At 47.0% G+C, this 16,923-nt stretch overlaps 1 protein-coding gene across 1 annotated transcript; it reads left to right on the top strand.

Annotated features, from left to right (window-relative positions):
* Positions 1-9,292: 9,292 nt before the first annotated feature.
* On the top strand, positions 9,293-10,232 carry LOC115895633 (putative ankyrin repeat domain-containing protein 20A5). The gene is made up of 3 exons (XM_030926228.1): positions 9,293-9,520; positions 9,776-9,890; positions 10,053-10,232. The coding sequence occupies exons 1-3, from the start codon at positions 9,318-9,320 to the stop codon at positions 10,230-10,232; spliced, it is 498 nt and encodes a 165-aa protein (XP_030782088.1). The 5' UTR covers positions 9,293-9,317.
* The last annotated feature ends 6,691 nt before the right edge of the window (positions 10,233-16,923 follow it).

The following is a 16,923-nucleotide window of genomic DNA, read 5'->3' as shown; positions in this document are numbered from 1 at the left end:
AGGAGAATGGCGTGAAGCCGGGAGGCGGAGCTTGCATTGAGCTGAGGTCTCAAAAAAATATATATATATATAAAAATAAAAGAAACACAAAAAACTAGCCTGGTGAGGTGGCAGTCGCATGTACTCCCAGCTACTCAGGAGGCTGAGGCAGGAGAAAGGCGTGAACCCGAGAGGCGGAGCTTGCAATGAGCTGAGATCCGGCCACAGCACTCCAGCCTGGGTGACAGAGCGAGACTCCGTCTCAAAAGAAAACACCACACACACACACACACACACACACACACACACACACACACACACAACTAGCTGGGGGTGGAGGCGGGTGCCTGTAGTCCCAGCTACTCTGGAGGCTGAAGCCGGAGAATGGCATGAACCCGGGAGGCGGAGCTTGCAATGAGCTGAGATCCGGCCACAGCACTCCAGCCTGGGTGACAGAGGCAGACTCCGTGTCAAACACACACACACACACACACACACACACACACACACAAAACTACCCGGGCGAGATGGCGGGCGCCTGTAGTCCCAGCTCGTCAGGAGGCTGAGGCAGGAGAATGGCATGCACCCGGGAGGCGGAGCTTTCAATGAGCTGAGATCCGGCCACAGCACTCCAACCTGGGTGACAGAGGCAGACTCCGTATCAAACACACACACACACACACACACACAAAACTACCCGGGCGAGATGGCGGGCGCCTGTATTCCGAGCTACTCCGGAGGCTGAGGCAGGAGAATGCCGTGAACCCGGGAGGCGGAGCTTGCAGTGAGCTGAGATCCAGCCACAGCACTCCAGCCTGGGTGACAGAGCCAGACTCCGTCTCAAAAAAAAAAACAAAAAAAAACAAAAAAAAAACCCACAAAAAACTAGCCGGGTGAGGTGGCGGGCCCCTGTAGTCCCAGCTACTCGGGAGGCTGAGGCAGGAGAATGGCGTGAACCCGGGAGGCGGAGGCTGCAATGAGCTGAGATCCGGCCACAGCACTGCAGCCTGGGTGACAGAGCGAGACTCCGTCTCAAACACACAAACACACACACAAAACTAGCCGGGCGAGATTGCGGGCGCCTGTATTCCGAGCTACTCCGGAGGCTGAGGCAGGAGAATGCCGTGAACCCGGGAGGCAGAGCTTGCCGTGAGCTGAGAACCAGCCACAGCACTCCAGCCTGGGTGACAGAGCGAGACTCCGTCTCTAAAGAATAAAAACGCACACACACACACACACACACACACACACACACACACACACACAACTAGCTGGGCGTCGTGGCGGGCGCCTGTAGTCCCAGCTACTCGGGAGGCTGAGGCAGGAGAAAGGCATGAACAGGGGAGGCGGAGCTTGCAATGAGCTGAGATCAGGCCACAGCACTCCAGCCTGGGTGACAGAGCGAGACTCCGTCTCAAAAGAAAAACACACACACACACACACAAACACACAGAGAAAACTAGCTGGGCGTGGTGGCGGGCGCCTGTAGTCCCAGCGACTCCGGAGGCTGAAGGAGGAGAATGGCGTGAATCCGGGAGGCGGAGCTTTCAATGAGCTGACATCCGTCCACAGCACTCCAGCCTGGGTGATAGAGGCAGACTCCGTCTCATACACACACACACACACACACACACACACACACACACACACACACAAAACTACCCGGGCGATATGGCGGGAGCCTGTAGTCCCAGCTACTCGGGAGGCTGAGGCAGGAGAATGGCGTGAACCTGAGAGGCGGAGCTTGCAATGAGCTGAGATCCGGCCACAGCACTCCAGCCAGGGTGACAGAGGCAGACTCCGTCTCAAACACACACACACACACACACACACACACACACACACACACACACACACAAAACTACCCGGGCGAGATGGCGGGCGCCTGTAGTCCCAGCTACTCGGGATGCTGAGGCAGGAGAATGGCGTGAACCCGGGAGGCGGAGGTTGCAGTGAGCTGAGATCCAGCCACAGCACTCCAGGCTGGGTGACAGAGCCAGACTCCGTCTCAAAAAAAAGAAAAAACAAGAAAAAACGAAAAATAAAAAACACAAAAAACTAGCCAGATGAGGTGGCGGGCGCCTGTAGTCCCAGCTACTCCGGAGGCTGAGGCAGGAGCATGGCGTGAAGCCGGGAGGCGGAGCTTGCCGTGAGCTGAGGTCTCAAAAAAATATATATATATATAAAAATAAAAGAAACACAAAAAATTAGCCTGGTGAGGTGACAGTCACATGTAGTCCCAGCTACTCAGGAGGCTGAGGCAGGAGAAAGGCGTGAACCCGAGAGGCGGAGCTTGCAATGAGCTGAGATCCGGCCACAGCACTCCAGCCTGGGTGACAGAGCGAGACTCCGTCTCAAAAGAAAACACCACACACACACACACACACACACACACACACACACACACACAAAACTAGCTGGGGGTGGAGGCGGGTGCCTGTAGTCCCAGCTACTCTGGAGGCTGAAGCAGGAGAATGGCATGAACCCGGGAGGCGGAGCTTGCAATGAGCTGAGATCCGGCCACAGGACTCCAGCCTAGGTGACAGAGGCAGACTCCGTGTCAAACACACACACACACACACACACACACACATACACACACACACAAAACTACCCGGGCGAGATGGCGGGCGCCTGTAGTCCCAGCTCGTCAGGAGGCTGAGGCAGGAGAATGGCGTGCACCCGGGAGGCGGAGCTCGCAATGAGCTGAGATCCAGCCACAGCACTTCAGCCTGGGTGACAGAGCAAGAATCCGTCTCAAAAAAAAAAAAAAAAAAAAACACACACAAACACAAAAATAGCCGGGCGAGATGGCGGGTGCCTGTAGTCCCAGCTACTCGGGAGGCTGAGGAAGGAGAATGGCGTGAACCCGGGAGGCGGAGCTTGCAGTGAGCTGAGATCCAGCCACAGCATTGCAGCCTGGGTGACAGAGCGAGACTCCGTCTCAAAAGAAAGCACACACACACACACACACACACGCAAAACTACCTGGGCGTGGTGGAGGGCGCCTGTAGGCCCAGCTACTCCGGCGGCTGGGCAGGAGAATGGCGTGAACCCGGGAGGCGGAGCTTGCAATGAGCTGAGATGAGGCCACAGCACTCCAGCCTGGGTGACAGAAGCAGACTCCGTCTCAAAAACACACACACACACGCACACACAAAACTACCCGGGCGAGATGGCGGGCGCCTGTAGTCCCAGCTACTCGGGAGGCTGAGGCAGGAGAATGGCGTACACCCGGGAGGCGGAGCTTGCAATGAGCTGAGATCCGGCCACAGCACTCCAGCCAGGGTGACAGAGGCAGACTCCATCTCAAACACACACACACACACACACACACACACACACACACACACACACACACAAAACTACCCGGGCGAGATGGCGGGCGCCTGTAGTCCCAGCTACTCGGGAGGCTGAGGCAGGAGAATGGCGTGAACCCGGGAGGCGGAGCTCGCAATGAGCTGAGATCCGGCCACAGCACTCCAGCCAGGGTGACAGAGACAGACTCCGTCTCAAACACCCCCCCCCCCCACACACACACACAAAAGTAGCCGGGCGAGATGGCGGGCGCCTGCAGTCCCAGCTACTCGGGAAGTTGAGGAAGGAGAATGGCGTGAACCCGGGAGGCGGAGCTTGCAGTGAGCTGTGATCCAGCCACAGCACTCCAGACTGGGTGACAGAGCCAGACTCCGTCACAAAGAAAAGAAAAAATAAAAAAAAAACAAAAATAAAAAAAACACAAAAATCTAGCCGGATGAGGTGGCGGGATCCTGTAGTCCCAGCCTCTCCGGAGGCTGAGGCAGGAGAATGGCGTGAAGCCGGGAGGCGAGCTTGCAGTGAGCTGAGGTCTCAAAAAAAAAAAATAAATAAATAAAAATAAAAGAAACACAAAAAACTAGCCTGGTGAGGTGGCAGTCGCATGTAGTCCCAGCTACTCAGGAGGCTGAGGCAGGAGAAAGGCGTGAACCCGAGAGGCGGAGCTTGCAATGAGCTGAGATCCGGCCACAGCACTCCAGCCTGGGTGACAGAGGCAGACTCCGTGTCAAACACACACACACACACACACACACACACACACACACACACACACACACAAAACTACCCGGGCGAGATGGCGGGCGCCTGTAGTCCCAGCTACTCGGGAAGTTGAGGAAGGAGAATGGCGGTGAACCCGGGAGGCGGAGCTTGCAGTGAGCTGAGATCCAGCCACAGCACTCCAGGCTGGGTGACAGAGCCAGACTCCGTCTCAAAAAAAAAAAAAAAAACAAACAACAACAAAAAAAAAAACAAAAAATAAAAAACAAAAAAAACTAGCCGGATGAGGTGGCGGGCGCCTGTAGTCCCAGCTACTCGGGAGGCTGATGCAGGAGAATGGCGTGAAGCCGGGAGGCGGAGCTTGCAGTGAGCTGAGGTCTCAAAAAAAAAAATAAATAAATAAAAATAAAAGAAACACAAAAAACTAGCCTGGTGAGGTGGCAGTCGCATGTAGTCCCAGCTACTCAGGAGGCTGAGGCAGGAGAAAGGCGTGAACCCGAGAGGCGGAGCTTGCAATGAGCTGAGATCCGGCCACAGCACTCCAGCCTGGGTGACAGAGGCAGACTCCGTGTCAAACACACACACACACACACACACACACACACACACAAAACTACCCGGGCGAGATGGCGGGCGCATGTAGTCCCAGCTCGTCAGGAGGCTGAGGCAGGAGAATGGCGTGCACCCGGGAGGCGGAGCTTGCAATGAGCTGAGATCCAGCCACAGCACTTCAGCCTGGGTGACAGAGACAGACTCCGTCTCAAAAAAAAAAAAAAAAAAAAACACACACACACACACACAAAAATAGCCGGGCGAGATAGCGGTTGCCTGTAGTCCCAGCTACTCGGGAGGCTGAGGAAGGAGAATGGCGTGAACCCGGGAGGCAGAGCTTGCAGTGAGCTGAGATCCAGCCACAGCACTCCAGCCTGGGTGACATAGGGAGACTCAGTCTCAAAAAAAAAAAAAAAAACAAAAACAAAAACAAATTAAAAACCTCAAAAAACTAGCTGCGTTAAGTGGCAGGGGCCTATAGTCCCAGCTACTCGGGAGGCTGAGACAGGAGAAAGGCGTGAATCCGGGAGGCGGAGCTTGCAATCAGCTAAGATCCGGCCACAGCACTCCAGTCTGGGTGACAGAGCGAGACTCCGTCTCAAAAAATAAAAACGCACAACACACACACACACACACACACACACGCACACACACAAAACTAGCTGGGCGTGGTGGCGGGCGCCTGTAGTCCCAGCTACTCGGGAGGCTGAGGCAGGAGAAAGGCATGAACAGGGAGGCGGAGCTTGAAATGTGCTGAGATCAGGCCACAGCACTCCAGCCTGGGTGACAGAGCGAGACTCCGTCTCAAAAGAAAAAAAACACACACACACACACAAACACACACAGAAAACTAGCTGGGCGTGGTGGCAGGCGCCTGTAGTCCCAGCTACTCCGGAGGCTGAAGCAGGAGAATGGCGTGAACCCAGGAGGGGGAGCTTGCAATGAGCTGAGATCCGGCCACAGCACTCCAGCCTGGGTGACAGAGGCAGACTCCGTCTCAAAAACACACACACACACACACACACACACACACACACACACAAAACTACCCGGGCGAGATGGCGGGCGCCTGTAGTCCCAGCTACTCGGGAAGTTGAGGAAGGAGAATGGCGTGAACCCGGGAGGCGGAGCTTGCAGTGAGCTGAGATCCAGCCACAGCACTCCAGGCTGGGTGACAGAGCCAGACTCCGTCTCAAAAAAAAAAAAAAAAAAACAAACAACAACAAAAAAAAAACAAAAAATAAAAACAAAAAAAACTAGCCGGATGAGGTGGCGGGCGCCTGTAGTCCCAGCTACTCGGGAGGCTGATGCAGGAGAATGGCGTGAAGCCGGGAGGCGGAGCTTGCAGTGAGCTGAGGTCTCAAAAAAAAAAAATAAATAAATAAAAATAAAAGAAACACAAAAAGCTAGCCTGGCGAGGTGGCAGGCGCATGTAGTCCCAGCTACTCAGGAGGCTGAGGCAGGAGAAAGGCGTGAACCCGAGAGGCAGAGCTTGCAATGAGCTGTGATCCGGCCACAGCACTCCAGCCTAGGTGACAGAGGCAGACTCCGTGTCAAACACACACACACACACACACACACACACACACACACACACACACACACAAAACTACCCGGGCGAGATGGCGGGCGCCTGTAGTCCCAGCTCGTCAGGAGGCTGAGGCAGGAGAATGGCGTGCACCCGGGAGGCGGAGCTTGCAATGAGCTGAGATCCAGCCACAGCACTTCAGCCTGGGTGACAGAACGAGACTCCGTCTCAAAAAAAAAAAAAAACAAAAAACAAAAACACACACACACACAAATAGCCGGGCGAGGTGGCGGGAGCCTGTAGTCCCAGGTACTTGGGAGGCTGAGGCAGGGAAAGGCGTGAACCCGGGTGGCGGAGCTTGCAATGAGCTGAGATCCGGCCACAGCACTCCAGCCTGGGTGACAGAGCGCAACTCAGTCTCAAAAGAAAAACACACACACACACACACACACACACACACACAAAACTACCCGGGTGAGGTGGCGGGTGCCTGTTGTCCCAGCTACTCGGGAGGCTGAGGAAGGAGAATGGCGTGAACCCGGGAGGCCGAGCTTGTAGTGAGCTGAGATCCGGCCACAGCACTCCAGCCTGGGTGACAGAGCGAGACTACGTCTCAAAAGAAACACACACACACACACACACACACACAGACACACACACACACACAAAACTAGCTGGACGTGGTGGCGGGCGCCTGTAGTCCCAGCTACTCTGGAGGCTGAAGCAGGAGAATGGCGTGAACCCGGGAGGCGGAGCTTGCAATGAGCTGAGATCCGGCCACAGCACTCCAGCCTGGGTGACAGAGCCAGACTCCGTCTAAAAAAAAAAGAAAAACACACACCCACAAACCTAGCCGGGCGAGGTGGCCGGCGCCTGTAGTCCCAGCTACTCGGGAGGCTGAGGCAGGAGAATGGCATGAACCCGGGAGACGGAGCTTGCAATGAGCTGAGATCCGGCCACAGCACTCCAGCCTGGGTGACAGAGCGAGACTCCGTCTCAAACACACACACACACACACACACACACACACACACAGACACACACACACACACACACACACACACAAAACTAGCCGGGCGAGATGGCGGGCGCCTGTAGTCCCAGCTACTCGGGAGGCTGAGGCAGGAGAATGGCGTGAACCCGGGAGGCGGAGCTTGCAGTGAGCTGAGATCAGGCCACAGCACTCCAGCCTGGGCGACAGAGCGACACTCCGGTCTCAAAAAAAAGTAGAAAAAGAAAAAGAAGAAAAAAAAAAAAGAAAACTGGTGCACGGGCAGCAGGTGACTGGACACCCCAGAGCAGGCCCGCCCCCCAGCAACGTGGATCCTGAGGCCAGACACCCAGGTGGTAAAGTCAGGCAATCAGCCCGCCAGGAGCAGCTCAGTTTCATCCGTGTGGGTACAGTGTGCCCAGCGCCAGGGCCCAGGATCTAAAGAGATGTCCAAGAGGAGCCAGGTAGGCTGTGCACTTGGCGACCCTGATTCCATCTAAGGGAAGCTCCACCATCCCGCGTCAGTGCCAGATCTGCAGCTCCAAACCGCCCGTGGGGCACTGGCAGCGGTGAGGGCGGGTGGGGAAAGCAGCAACCCCTGACTCTCCATGCCTTTTCCAGTACAGGACACTAGCCACACAGACTCTAGGGCCAGAGCCTCAGCGTGAAGCCAGGCCATCCGCGAAGCCACTCCGGTGGCTGCGGAGTGCCCTTGCCAGCACCCGATCTCCCTCCCAGGAGAAGAGGGGCAGGCGGCAAGGCCATACTAATCCTCCTTCTCAGGCCCGGCTGGCTGTGCGCCTAGGATCCTGGGGCCGCCCAGGAGAGCCCAGGAGAACCCGCGAGCCCAGTGGCGCCAGCCTGGAGCTGCAGCCCCACCTGTCCGCGAGCGCAGCCAGGGAGCGGCTTCCGGGAGCCGGGCGACAACGGCGGTGCAGGCGCGCGCCCAATGGCTTTACCAGGCTCACTCGGTCTGAGAGGTCGGAGGCTGCGAGTGCAGCTGCTGAAGGCTGTGGTGGACCGGGCTGGATCTGGAATTTTGGAATACCTTAAAGATTTGGATATTAGCCCTTTGTCAGATGAGTAGGTTGCAAAAATTTTCTCCCATTCTGTAGGTTGCCTGTTCACTCTGATGGTAGTTTCTTTTGCTGTGCAAAAGCTCTTTAGCAAACAAATATACGAGAAAAAAACAAACAACCCCATCAAAAAGTGGGGAAACGATATGAACAGACATTTCTCAAAAGAAGATATTCATACAGCCAACAGACACATGAAAAAATGCTCATCATCACTGGCCATCAGAGAAATGCAAATCAAAACCACAATGAGATACCATCTCACACCAGTTAGAATGGCAATCATTAAGAAGTCAGGAAACAACAGGTGTTGGAGAGGATGTGGAGAAATAGGAACACTTTTACACTGTTGGTGGGATTGTAAACTAGTTCAACCATTATGGAAAACAGTATGGCAATTCCTCAAGGATCTAGAACTAGATGTACCATATGACCCTGCCATCCCACTACTGGGTATATACCCAAAGGATTATAAATTAGTCTACTACAAAGACACATGCACACGTATGTTTATTGCGGCACTATTCACAATAGCAAAGACTTGGAATCAACCCAAATGTCCATCTGTGACAGACTGGATTAAGAAAATGTGGCACATATACACCATGGAATACTATGCAGCCATAAAAAAGGATGAGTTTGGGTCCTTTGTAGGGACATGGATGCAGCTGGAAACCATCATTCTTAGCAAACTATCACAAGAAGAGAAAACCAAACACCGCATGTTCTCACTCATAGGTGGGAACTGAACAATGAGATCACTTGGACTCGGGAAGGGGAACATCACACACTGGGGTCTATCATGGGGAGGGGGGAGGAGGGAGGGATTGCATTGGGGAGTTATACATGATATAAATGATGAATTGATGGGTGCTGACGAGTTGATGGGTGCAGCACACCAACATGGCATAAGTATACATATGTAACAAACCTGCACGTTATGCACATGTACCCTAGAACTTAAAGTATAATAAAAAAAAAAGATTTGGGATCGGAGACTGGGGTTTGCATCGCGGATTTGGGGTTGGATCGGGACTTGGGGTTGGATTTCGGACTGGGTCGGCAGGGAGGGATCGGGGGTGGTGAAAAGGTGACAGGGAGCTGCCCCTACTCAAGATCCGGTCGGTGGTTGGGGGTCTGAGAAGAAGTCACTACCATGAAGTTGTTCGGCTTCGGGAGCCGCAGGGGCCAGAAGGTCCTGGGCTCCACAGACCACGTCTACACGGGTTCAGGGTACCGAATCCGGGACTCCGAACTGCAGAAGATCCACAGGGCGGCTGTCAAGGGCGACGCCGCGAAAGTGGAGGGCTGCCTGGCGCGCAGGAGCGGAGACCTGGATGCCTTGGACAAACAGCACAGGTAGCGGGGGGCGCTCAGTCCGGGGTGGGAGGGTGTCCCCAGGCCCGGCTTCCCCGCAGCCCCTGGGACGGGGCCTTGGAGGGCGCCGGGCACCCTCCCAGCGGCGAAGCCAAATGGATCCTCAGCTGTTTTCCATCCCTCATAATTCCCTGGCTGGAGCAGTTGGAGAATTTGAGTGATTTAACTCACAAATCACTGTTGTGTGTTTTGAGATGTTGCCCTACAGTTTCCTAAAAAGTCCTCTTGCTCTTGTAGAACTGCTCTACATTTGGCCTGTGCCAGTGGCCATGCGAAAGTGGTAACTCTCCTGATTAACAGAAAGTGCCAGATTGATATCTGTGACAAAGAAAACAGGACACCTTTGATACAGGTATATTAGAGCCAACTCTTTTAGCCTGACATGGATTTGATTTACATATATAGAATTAAAATGAATTGATCTCATTTAAATGTAACTAGTTGGTGAAACCTGTGGAATGTGTATTTTGAATTCTTAGAATTTACAATCTGTTTCTTGGTCTAATACGGACAGGCTGTCCATTGCCAGGAAGAGGCTTGTGCCGTTATTTTGCTGGAACATGGTGCCAATCCAAACCTTAAGGATATCTACGGCAACACTGCTCTCCATTATGCTGTGTACAAGGAGAGCACCTCACTGGCAGAAAAACTGCTTTCCCATGATGCAAATATTGAAGCACTGGACAAGGTATAGAACAATCAACTTTCTTTCCAAAATATTTGTTTTAACATTGACATAGGTAAGGGTCAATTTTTTTTTATATTTGGACGCTCAACCATTACCTGAATGCAAATGTAAATTATTTTCAAATAACTTAATTGTGTAAGATTTTGTTTTAAATATTGATACTTTTAAAGAAGCATTCAAGGGCACAGCTTTATAAAATGCACTTTAGAAAATATCTGTGAATTTGTTAAAGATAAAACCTTTTCAACTTATTTTCTATGCAGGGTTATTCTTTTTTTCTTTTTTTCTTAATTAGTGTAAAACAACACAGGAAAGGAAATGTGCCCTGGAAATAGGCTTTATTTTAAAACTCAAACAAAACTAAAGCAACTTACAATAAATGGACATGTTGCTGCTGCTGCTAATTTTCTGAAAAACTGACGTATCATTTCTCAAGGAAAAATGGGAAGGGAAAAGGAGAGCAATCAGAAATACACAGGTCACTTGGAAATTAGGTAATGAAGGAAAATGCGAGGAAGAGTTTTTGTTGTTGTTGTTGTTGTTTTTAGTTTGTTGTTCTTCCACTTTATGTGTTGAGACAAGGTGCTCTTTAGCTTTGGGTCTAATAATTTTTGGTTTGAAAAAGAGAGTGAGTGAGTTGAAACTTGCCTAGAGATTAATTTTAGGAGGACTCTGAGGAAACCAGATTGGCAGTGAATATGTGGTGATGAAGTGAGAAAAACTTCAGCAGAAGCTGGAACAAATTATTAACTGACTTATTGCCCATCCTGGCAGAAACTGCCACTTAGATAAGCGTCTAAAGACTCCTCTCAAATCGAGAATGTCTTGGTGGAAAAGTGGGAGATAAGGAGCTTATACATAGCAAAATCAAGTGGAATTTTGAGTTTACTTGTCCCTGTTCTAGCCATACCCAGGGAAATTAACTGGAGTTTTAATAAATGAGTCTATCTCTTACTCTTTTATCTTTTTGGTCACATCTCTGACTGATAAAGGGCATTAGCCATGTGGGTGAGAGATGTGACTGAAGTGATTGTCTGCTGCACTAATTCTCAGAATTGGGCATTACGGTTACCTGAGGACATTTTGTTAAAAATCTACAACTGTAGTCTTTCACCTGAAGATTTTGATGTAATAGACCTAATAAGGCCTGAACATGTTTAAAAATGGTTTCTTGAAGCTGGGCACAGTGGCATGTTCCTGTAGTTCCAGCTTGAGTCTGAGAGTTTGAATCCAGCTTGAGAAACATAGTGAAACTCTTGTCTCTAACAACACTTGTAGCAAAAGGAAAAAAAAAAAAAAAGAAAGAAAACCTTCAAGGTTCAGATACACTCCTGATTAAGAATCCCAGAATAGATAAGTGCAATATATAAATTTCTGTATCTCAAAAATGTAAGAAATCTCTAGAAGACTTGGCATTTGATAGGTGCCACATCCTTCAAAATTCTCCTGTTTGATGATATTACCCTGACTTATCTGTCTTTCTCCACATCTGTGACTGGGAAGTGAAAGGAAATATTGGCAATATCTCTCAGCTGACAGAATAACACCACTCCTTCCATCCACGAATCATTCACTACCATTCAGATAGTCTTTAGAAATGTGCGTGTGGGGAATCTTTCAATAAGCAGAGGCTGACCCTGTCAGGATTTGATGTCCCTTTGTCACCATGCAGGTGATTATGTGTCAGCAAGTGTTCGTTACAAGTTGGGCTTTCTCAATTAGAATAGTAGCAAATCCTAAACTCCTTTTTTAGTTGAAATTGTATTATGAACTATCTCAGTATGTTTGTTAGTTGTATAGAGCTTTATCATAACCAAAATGTCAGTTTTAAACACTGAAATCCATGAAGTTAATAAGAATACAAATAGGAATTCTTTTAATAATGTAGTTTTAGCAGTCCTATGAACCAATGATCTATTTGGTTAATAATCTGGGAAAATTATATACAAACATTTTAAATGAATAAATGTTGGAAAAAATTCTTGAAGCAGGTATTATGAGTCTTTTTAGCGATTTTTATTATCTATGAATACCTCATATTTTGATAAAACATATGATACTAGAGAAAGAAAATACTTTACATGCAAATACTTGGATTATACACAACCATTTCATAACGCATTTATAGTAAATCTAAAAACACAGGGGCTATATTCTAATGTGGTACACAGATTTGTTTGTTTGCCTCTATAAGTTGAATTAACATGTAAAATTTAGAAGACTTGTGTAGAAATCTGGACTTCAGGCTTATCCTAAAAAGTCAAATCTGGTGTCTCCTGAGTTTCTATCACTGTTTGATCTGCTGTGCAGAGATTGCCCCTTTATAGAAGGCGTGTATTCTCCAGTTTGCTATTGTGCCCACCTCAGTACTTCCCTTACTCTGGGAACCTTCCTTTGTCCTTGTAAGTATTTGAGTTTACAACTCCTATGTTATAGTACATTTTGACAAAGATTTCAAGATTTTTAAGTCAGTGTGTAGATTTGTTTATAATATATAGTCTATGGAGTATGTAAATCCCTCTGTTATGGAGTTGAATTTTAGAATTTAGAAGTTTTTAAAATTCCTTTTCTTTATATATACCAGAAATAATTATCTGCCCATAAGAATGCCTAGAAGCTGGTTATAGTTGGATAATTTATGAATATTGCAGATATTGTATCTTTGTCCTCAGCACCCTACTTTAAAAATGCAAGTGACTCACTGGTTTTATTATGCCAGAAATAATTCATATGGATCAGTATGAGAACTTTTATTGATAAGCCATTAAGTTGTTATTTCAGATTCATATTTTGCCTAAAATGAAAAATAATTTTAAATAGCCATTTAAGTGGAAGCCAATAAAAATGGATTTAAAAAGTAGAGCTGCATTAGTGTCCTGGGATTACCATTATAATTGAGAATAGTATTTCTTTCAAATATTTGTTCTTAAGTTTTTTAAAGCTGTCTCTCTTACACAGAACATACTGAGCTTTCTAACAGTAAAGATAAAAATCTATTCTCTTGTATTAGGAAAAAAAACCATGGACTATTTCTAAGGCAAATAAGTGCATTTGAAGCCAATCTCTCTTAATTCAGAGTTCATTTCCATAGTGACCCCTTTGGAGCAGGAGTGCCTGACGTTGGCGTCTGGTATCCTGACACCATTGATAGAAGTGAATCAAGCAAGTTTGTACCACCCAGAGGAATCATCCACCTGTATTGGGAAGCTCTGGCAACTGTTTCTCTGAAACTCTTAATTGCTCAAATGTTAATGTTTGCCACAAATAGTATTGTGAAATGGGGATTAGGTAAAATTCAAGAGAGTTCTTGATTATTGGATGTAAAATACAATTTTGCAATTCTTCTCAAATGCAGGTCACGGAGTCTTTCTCTTGGGGTATTATACTTCTGGTAAAGCAAATATTCTTTGGAATATAGTTTAAGAAACACTGCTTTAGAGATAATAATTTATTTCATTAATTTCTGTAAAAAACTTAAAATATTTGCTACTATGTCTTAGGGTTTTGGGCTATAGAGACAAAAGTTACAGCCCTTGCCCTCAAGAAGCTCTTGGTTTCAGAGGGAAACAATGAAATGATTACGATGTAGCATGCTAAGTGCTGTGATCAAAGCAAGGATTCTTGGGACTGGTAAATGTTTACAGTGAATTTTGGCAATGACCACAGTTAATCCTGGGAGACAGAGGAGGGTTGTTTGCAAGGCAAAGAGCAGCACATCAGAAAACACAGAGGAGTGAGAAGGAAGGGACTGCTTTTCATTTACTTCCTTTCTATTTTGTATGTTGAAGTTCAAAGAATCCTAGAGAAGATTTTCAGTTCAGTTGATAAATATGTAATTTTGTGAATTATTAATTTTTTCTGCTGTCTTATAGGACAATAATACTCCACTTTTATTCGCTATTATTTGCAAGAAAGAGAAAATGGTGGAATTTCTATTGAAAAACAAAGCAAGCGTACACGCCATTGATAGGCTGAGACGGTACAGTAGTTCTTTTTTTAAAAATAAAAGTCTGCGTATTCTAGAGTTGTAATAGTCACTCAAGTCAGAAATATTAATAAGATTAGTGTAATTATTGGCATACAGTGAAAAATGTCACCACAAATAATCAGTTAGACCACAAATATTTAGACTGAGTCACATAAAGAAGAGTGTATAGTAGGATTAATCTTCTCTCATAAGATTCGTTATTTATAATTGGATGTTTTTGTTACTGTAATCTTTTATTAGCTAAAGGGTTTTGTATTAGTTTTATTAATTTCTTTTTGAGATGGAGTCTAGCTCTGTTGCCAGGCTGGAGTGCAGTGGTGTGATCTTGGCTCACTGCAACCTCCACCTCCCAGGTTCAAGCGATTCTCCTGCCTCAGCCTCCCAAGTAGCTGGGACTTCATGTGTGTGCCAGCATGCCTAGCTAATTTCTGTATTTTTAGTAAAGGCAGGATTTCACCATGTTGGCCAGGATGGTCTCGATCTCTTGACCTCATGATCTGTTCTCCTTGACTTCCCAGAGTGCTGCGATTACAGGCAAGAGTCACTGCACCTGGCAGTTTTTTTAATTTTTAAAATGTGGACTTTTAGTTTATGACTACTGCTATTGTCATTATTATTGTTGTTGTCGTTGTTGTTGTTTTCAGCCTGCAGATAACTCTTATCTGACCCCTAGCTGATTAGAATTATAATATATCAGAGTAGGAAAGCAATGGGGAAATCTTCATCTAAATCTTTGCCTACTTTAGATGACTGACCTCAGCACAGTTTCTTGGCCATCAGAGGACTATAAGTTAGCAACTTGTATTATGTCATATGTCAGTGGGACAAGAGGCTTCCCTGTTGTCCTTTTCTTTTAGCCTTGGTGATAATTTACAAAGATGAACACTTGAGCCCCTAGATGCTTATAGACCTGAGCTAGTACATGCAAATGGTTATTACGTCTACACTGACAGATGGATATGAAATTGGTAAAGTGTATCAAACTAACTGTTTAAAAAAGTCTTTATTAAAGTTCTTGAGTGGAGTTATTTCTTTGTTATTTTAGAACAGCCCTCATGCTTGCTGTGTACTGTGACTCACCAGCTATTGTCAACATCCTTCTTAAGCAAAATATTAATGTCTTCACTCAAGACACGCATGGAAAAGATGCAGAAGATTATGCTATTTCTCGTCATTTGACAAAGTAAGTGTTTATGTCAAAAGACCAGTTGATACTAAATTGAAGTTTAAAATAATTGCAACTACTCCCTCTTATACATTAGGTAAGAGTTCATAGTTTGGTTCAGATGGTTTGAAATAGCAATGAGTTAGTCTACTTTTAGCCAGAAATCAAGCAGCAGCCTAGATTAGTTCGAAGTAGAGTGCAAGATTTTTTCAGGAGTTTTAAGACCTTTATCCCCAGTGATCTCAGTGTTGTCCATTTTATTCTAAGTATAATCCCCATGCATGGGATAAAAAGAGCCACATCTTTGATTTCTTTTCCTTTCCTTTCTTTTTTTATTTTTCTTTTCCCTTCTTCTTCTTCTTCTTCTTCTCCTTTTTCTTCAACTTCTTCTTCTTCTTCTTCTTCTTCTTCTTCTTCTTCTTCTTCTTCTTCTTCTTCTTCTTCTTCTTCTTCTTCTTCCTATTATTATTATTATTATTATTATTATTATCATTTTGTAGAGACAAGGTCTCACTCTGTTGCCCTGGCTGGTCTTGAACTCCTGAGCTCAAGTAATCCTCCTGCCTCTTCCTCTCAAAATGCTAGCCACCATGCCTGGCCGGACGTTTCTAATTAGTTATTGGGTCTTGAAATGTCCAATTTAGCAGAAAATCTTGTATTGTCCCCCTGGGCTGTCTCCTGTGTCTTCCTTCTTTGAATTTCCAAGAAGCTAAGGGGTTCCCTAAGTTCAAGGAAGACAATCTTTCTTTACAAGTCAGAAGAACGGGAAAAAAGGCCGTTCCGATCATTCTATTGTTTCCATGGACTCGCTTGCTGTTTAGCTGCCATTGTAACCCATCCTGCAATCTGATAATGATTGACCTTTGCCACCAGGATGCCTTCACTGATGCAGACCCCCTAGTTTTCATGGTGCTTCATATATAGAGTTCAAAGCTATGGTGTTTATTAGTTTATGTACTTATGGTCAGCCGTTGTTCCCAGCACCCTGCTCTGCCAGCTAGGCCTCCTAGCTTTAGCTACACAAATACTGAGAAAGTTGATGCCTGCCCTACACTAAAAATCTTATTTGGAGCCCACCTCTTAGCGAGACTTAGCCTGGACCTTCATGGTATGTTATCCTTTGAAAGCCATGTTTGTCTTTTCTTTAACCACTATTAGTTGGGATTGTTCTCCACAGTCAGGGATGTTCAAATAATGTTGCAGGGAGATCAGAGTTCCCTTTCCCTTTTGCTATCAGATCTGTACCTTGAGGCTTTTTATATCCTGTGCAGCAGCTTTGGTTAGATAGCAGAAGGTTCCTTGTTATCTTTTCACCGAGTAGTGAGATTAAACTTGCAGGTGGCCCCTCTAGCAATGTGTCTCTATAATCAGGAAAATCTCTTGGGCTACTCGCAGCTCTTCCTCAAGTTTTCAATATATTTTAAAATTCTACCTCACAGGAAGTCATTCAATAAAATTCTCAGAATCTAAAGTAAGTGAGTTGGATTTACCAGAGCTAAGCCTCATCTGTGACTCATGAGTATTTGTGTATCAAACAGGGCTCT

The sequence above is a fragment of the Rhinopithecus roxellana genome, chromosome 22 (genome assembly GCF_007565055.1).
Source record: "Rhinopithecus roxellana isolate Shanxi Qingling chromosome 22, ASM756505v1, whole genome shotgun sequence".
NCBI classification, from domain to species: domain Eukaryota; kingdom Metazoa; phylum Chordata; class Mammalia; order Primates; family Cercopithecidae; genus Rhinopithecus; species Rhinopithecus roxellana.
The sequence above is the reverse complement of the archived record's forward strand: the minus strand, read 5'-3'. Positions and strand labels throughout refer to the sequence as shown.